General features: G+C 42.2%; 1 protein-coding gene across 1 annotated transcript in view; it reads left to right on the plus strand.

The window, feature by feature from the left end:
• The window catches only part of plcb4b (phospholipase C, beta 4b), an 82,478-nt gene that overhangs the window by 58,830 nt on the left and 17,509 nt on the right, over positions 1–6,139 (plus strand). Inside the window, exons 8-20 of the mRNA XM_032542977.1 lie at positions 669–748; positions 928–981; positions 1,091–1,172; positions 1,281–1,381; positions 1,882–1,939; positions 2,814–2,922; positions 3,833–4,043; positions 4,166–4,259; positions 5,008–5,087; positions 5,184–5,268; positions 5,361–5,451; positions 5,542–5,637; positions 5,869–6,023. Of these exons, the coding sequence (XP_032398868.1) occupies positions 669–748; positions 928–981; positions 1,091–1,172; positions 1,281–1,381; positions 1,882–1,939; positions 2,814–2,922; positions 3,833–4,043; positions 4,166–4,259; positions 5,008–5,087; positions 5,184–5,268; positions 5,361–5,451; positions 5,542–5,637; positions 5,869–6,023 (1,296 nt within the window). The remainder of the gene's footprint in view (positions 1–668; positions 749–927; positions 982–1,090; positions 1,173–1,280; positions 1,382–1,881; positions 1,940–2,813; positions 2,923–3,832; positions 4,044–4,165; positions 4,260–5,007; positions 5,088–5,183; positions 5,269–5,360; positions 5,452–5,541; positions 5,638–5,868; positions 6,024–6,139) is intronic.

Consider the following 6,139-nt stretch of genomic DNA (forward strand, 5'->3'; position numbering starts at 1 on the left):
ACACACACACACACACACACACACACACACACACACACAGTGACACCATCACCACTTCCCAGCATGCAGGTGGCCCTAAGTAGCAGACCTCGGGAAATGACAGTTATTTACATCAGCAGACACACGTAAACACACACACACACACACAAATCACAGTGCATCACGGACGCCATGTGCCCAAACAGACTACCCCTGCTGCACTCCGTATCTTGTTTAATGTTTTTTTAATGACGTCCGTATTAATTTTCTGTGGAGGTAGACAGGTGCAGAACAAAGAGGGAGAGTTGGAATCAAAAACAGTCAGAGATGGAAAGACAGAAGGGTCAAAAAAGTACAGATTATCTTACTTGGTGACGTTTGAGTTGATGCAGTGTATTCATGTGAAGTTACAAGGCCTTCTCTAGCTATTTGTTTACTGTCACTGCCTAGCACTGAAACTGCTCACTGTTTGTTTATCCCTGTGTGTATATTCTCATGTGTGCGTATGTGGACCTGATTGTCCTGTTAAGGCGCTCGCGTGTGTGCGTGAGAGAACTAATTAGCTTTTGTTTATTTCCCCAAAGACACTCACTTCTAAATACAATGCACACTCTGCTGGTTATGTGTGGGCTTTGGTTGGTCAGTGTGTTGAGTGTGTGTCCTAAATACTGGTGCTTGTTTGTTTGCAGAAGTGGATTGAGGGTTTGAGGTCAGTGATCCACAACTTTAAGGCCAACAATGTCTGTCCAATGACCTGCCTCAAGAAACAGTGAGTGCATTTCATAGCACACTCCCTTAAGTCTGTCAATGCTGTGCCCTGAGCGGTGCTCTAAACAGTTCAGTACATTTTTCTCTCAAATCTAAGTGGTTTAAATCTAGGGAGAAATTATCCCCTTCTCTAATCTGTGCTCTTCTCTCTGTGTGTTTTCATTTCCTTCTCTGGTTTAGTTGGATGAGAATGTGCTTCCTGACCAATGTGAATGGGAAGATTCCTGTGAGAGGGTAAGAGTGAATGAAAGGGATATTTAATCAAACATTGTGCCATCCCATTTTCCTCTGTTTTGTCTCACTCGACTTTGCGCTTCACCTGTTCTCTTTGTTTCTTTCACAGCATTACTCGAACGTTTGCATCTGGAAAGACAGAGAAGGGGATCTTTCAGGCTCTAAAGGATCTTGGCCTTCCTAGTGGAAAGGTCAGACAACACCGACAGTAGACTGTAGTCGTCCGATGGATCATACGTGACACTTTAAAGTGTAGGTTTATATTTTTAATGGTAACAAACTGCATTTATCTTCCACAGAATGATGAGATCGAACCATCCGATTTCACCTTTGACATTTTCTATGCGCTCACACAGAAGATTTGCCCTCGCACAGACATAGAGGACCTCTTTAAGAAGATGTGAGTCCTTTTTTTTTTTTTTTTTTTTTTTTTATAAACCAGCTGACCTCATCTTTGTAATTGTAATGGTTACTGATTTTATACCTCAAAATGAATACTAGAACATGGTCAATCCTGCAATTAAACCACCTAATAGTAGCACCCCTGCATTGTTAATAACCATGTTACCCTTTGACTAAATACAACGGTGCTGTTAGAATAAATCCCCAAATGTGTGCTACTGCATCTTGTTGGAAATAATGAGGACAAATGTTTCTGCGCCTGCTGCACTAACTATATGTCTGGACAGCCTAACCTGCTTTACAGTTCAACATTAACTATGAGTGATGAATAACATGTTATTACTAAACGTGTAACATTTAGGTGGAAACCCCCCCCCCCCCTTTTTCCTTTTTTTAAAAGACTGCTTTCCAATTTTAACTGAATGTGTGAATGACTGTGAGTGTCTCGTTTTTAAGAAGCATAACATTTTGTTTTTTTTCTAATTAATTCCTTTGCAGCAATGGGAACAAAACTGATTATTTAACTGTAGACCAGTTAGTCAGCTTTCTGAATGAAGTAAGCTCTTTATCATTCATTAACTTCTTTGTCTTTTTGCTTGCTCGCGCCCCATCTCTGCAACTCCCCCTGCTTTACCACCGTCCTGCTCTGGGTCAAAGTTGCCCTCCGGCCCGGGCTGCACATCATCCAAACTCTCATTAAAAGTCCATTAATGAGGTGGACAAAGTATTTAACCTCCAGTCAACCCGCAAGGGCAACTTCAACCAGTTCCCCCTGTACTGCATCCCCGCCCTCATCCCATTCCCCGTATGTTCTCCCTACCGCGGCTTGCCTCCTCGTGTCTGATTGGTGTTGCCACGGCAACGGGAGGGTAGATGTTTTCCGTACTGTTGCTTCCTGCTCGGCTCATCTCGCTTTCTGCTGTCTGTCTTCTGTGGCCGTGCTCTTCTGTTTGGTTGAATACCCCCTTGGGTGTGTGCCGCTTAATGCCCAATCCCGTGCATCACGCTCTAGACCTGCCAATGGAGGCAAAGCTTTGGTTAGCTTAATTCCCACCTGGCTTTGTGAGCGGGCACTGGCATTATGTTTTGAGTGCTGTTGAAGTAAAGCGCGCGCACACACTGCACCTAAGTGTGGCTCACAGTTTCTTTTAAATGTTTTAAAATTAAATTTTGTTCGTTTAAACAAAGAGTGCTCTCCATTTAAGGTCACTATAGTTTAGTTGTTAAAAGCAACTGTGTTGATTTACTTGATAATAATCAAAATAAGGAAATGAGCACTGTTAGTACCTTTTCTCATGTTGTTCCCATTAAGTTTGCCCCTGTCCTGTGTCATTTTTTTTTTTTTAAACCAGACCCAGTTTGTTTGGGAATAAGTGCATGAGTAGACAATACGTTTGTGGATTAATCTGTGTGTGCACATCGCTCCTCAGAACCAGCGCGACCCTAGGTTAAATGAGATCCTGTTCCCATTCTACGACCACAAAAGAGCAACGCAGATAATCGAGAAATACGAGCGAGACGAAGAGCTGAAGAAGAAAGGTAATGGAGAGGGGGGGGGGGGGGGGGGGGGGGGGGGGGGGACACGAGGCAGAGAAATTTTAGGCTGTGCTGCCATCTGCCTGTGTACTTTTTGAAACTACACTGTGTTGCATCGGATTATTGGCAAAAATTATCTACCAAAGTAAATATTTTCAGCCTTTGTCTTATTTTCCATTCCTAAAAGCCAAAGCATCAAACGGTTGAATCTCTAAAAGCTATCAGTCCTTTTGACACAATAGCACCCTCATGACAACAGGATCTGCAAACATCTGATTTCCAATCATCTATAGCCTGGAGCTTGCACATGTTGCAATTTAGATGAATAAGATTGGATTACAAATGAAAGAGTTTATTGTCATGTATGGCCTTTAAAAGTCCCATGGCACGTGTTCCCCTACCTGCCTATGGTCCCCAAGTGTCTAGAAATGGTGATAGGTGTAAACCGAGCCCTGGATATCCTGCTCTGCCTTTTCAGAAAAAGTAAGCTCAGATGGGCTAATCTTGAATCTCCTCCTCATGACGTCATAAGGAGCAGGGTTACCTCCCCCTTTCTCTGCTTTGCCCGCCCAGAGCATTTTACCCACCCATGAGAAAGAGAGACATCATGGCTTGCAAACAAGCAAAGCATGGAAGTTGGTCAATATTAGGGGACCCCTAAGGCCTATATAAAAGCATCCAAAAAGCAGCATGTCATAGGACCTTTAAATACTACAAATGTATTGTCTTATCATATGTGAGCTTGCGTTATGTGATAATAGTCATTTGTATTATCCCAACGGGTTTAATATCACAAAGTGTATAAACACAAGCAGTGCACATAGCAGTGATCAAGTGTAAGCAGTCCAAATTCAAATTAAAATCATCTTTTACAATCCTATTAACTTCCACCCCCCCGTTCCCTCTCCCCCAGGTTACATGTCCAGTGACGGGTTCTGCCGGTACCTGATGTCAGACGAAAACGCTCCAGTTTTCTTGGACCGGCTGGAGCTGTACCAGGAAATGGAGCACCCACTGGCCCACTACTTTATCAGCTCCTCCCACAACACTTACCTGACAGGGCGACAGTTTGGAGGGAAGTCTTCAGTAGAGATGTACCGCCAGGTCCTGCTTTCTGGTTGCAGGTGCGTAAGTGTGTCACGGTCCGTAAAGGTGTAGACACGCATGCATCCCATTGCATTTATGCACACAGTCTAAACGGGTAACAACTAAGGTAAACTGTTCTGTATGTTTTCCATCCTGTCAGATGTGTGGAGCTTGATTGCTGGGATGGAAAAGGAGAGGACCAGGAGCCCATTATCACTCATGGCAAGGCCATGTGCACAGACATCCTGTTCAAGGTGCACACACACACACGAGCACATATGAAGTGCTGCATGACATGCCACTCTGCATCTTCTGATGGCTGGTACATAAAAGTAAATCACTTACATGCTGTAATTCAGCATTAATCTTGATGCAAGGTAATTAATATCATATCTGTAATTTGCTTATTTTGTTTTTTCAGCAATGTTCCTATTTGTATTATATCCTCATTTTACTGTTTGTGTTCAAGCCAAGTTTCTTGTTTATGTTTTGCCATTTTTTGTTTTGTTACATTTCCACAAGAGATGGAGAGAGTAAATACCCACATATTGCATGTATTATAGGCTTACAATGCATCACAGCCAACTTCAAAGTATTACTGATTTCTATTACTTTTGGTAACCTCGAACAAAGTGCTACTATATTCACCAGCTAAGTCTATTTCACAGACAGTGATTCATTTTTGTTTGCATTTTTTTACTCAGTTGAAATCACCAAACCAATATTATGAACTGATAAGTGAGCGAGCCATTGGGAGGAGTTACAGTAATATCTACCAACACGACATACAATTTAGACAAAAATAAATTATTAGAATGAGCAGCAGAAATAATTGTTGTCCATGGTTGTCGACGGTTGTCTTTTTCTGGCGGCTTCAATGTTATTGCATAAGGTATGCCCGCCCCCTTGTGTTGAAAGTATCATATTGCATATATCCCAGCTTTGTCCTCTTCTCTCATCCCCTTTTTTCTGCTTCATTTTTATTCTCTTTACTTCCAACAGGATGTTATCCAAGCCATCAAGGACACAGCATTTGTAACCTCAGACTACCCTGTTATTTTGTCCTTTGAAAACCATTGCAGGTATGTGGACAACTAGTGATAAGCAAGTGTGTTAGTGCATATTAATTTCTCATACAGTACGTGGACCCAATGTGTTCCTTGTGCGTGTATCACCAGTAAACCACAGCAGTACAAGATGGCCAAGTATTGTGAGGAGATCTTCGGTGAGTTTCTCCTCAAACAGCCTCTGGAAAACTACCCGGTAAATGCTCTGATTCACAATATCTCTGAGTTGATTGCATTTGAATGATAGTCCTCTATATATTCAAATGTCTATGATGTTCTCTTTGGCAGATTGAATCTGGGCGCCCTTTACCCTCTCCAAATGACCTCAAACGTAAAATCCTCATCAAAAACAAACGCTTGAAACCTGAAGTTGAACAGAGTACGTACAGAACTCAACTGTTGACTTGTTAAATGTGTTGGTTATATTTGTTTTATTGATTTAATGTGTGTGTGTGTGTGTGTCATACAGAACAGCTAGAGGCCTTTAAGAAACACATGGAGGCAGGAGAGACCAACACCCCTGCCATCATTATGGGAGAGGAGAATGAAGAGGACACAGAGAATGGTCAGCTTCATTTTGTGTGTGATTGAAGGAGATGGCGTTTAATGCTGACATGTACACAACATGAGACCTTATCAAACATCTTTTAAACAATCATGTTTTAAGGGAAAGTGATAGCTTTTAATTTGATAGTAAGTAGTTTAGCTTAGTGGCACAGCTTAAATACTGAATGCATCAAGTCACAGAGAACATTTGTGCTCCAAAAATGTCTGTTTTTCTTTGGTGTGCATTTAGGTGTAGGAGAAAAGGAGATTGAGGATAAGGATTTGAATTCAGAGGCCCCCAGCAGTCTGTCAGAGGCAACCACTGAGAAAGAGGCCAATAGCCTTGCCCAGAGTAACGCTGTCCGCTCATCAAAAGAGGAAGAGCGCAGCAACAGTATAAAGAAGGTGGGTTATCATTCTGCTGATTGTTTGGCTTCTGAATATTACACTGCCAGTAATGCCGTAGATGTCACTGGGAGACTTAAAATTGGCCTCAGAAGTGTAAATGGCTGCTTCCTTCA

This window comes from Etheostoma spectabile, chromosome 18, assembly GCF_008692095.1.
Source record: "Etheostoma spectabile isolate EspeVRDwgs_2016 chromosome 18, UIUC_Espe_1.0, whole genome shotgun sequence".
Lineage (NCBI taxonomy): Eukaryota > Metazoa > Chordata > Actinopteri > Perciformes > Percidae > Etheostoma > Etheostoma spectabile.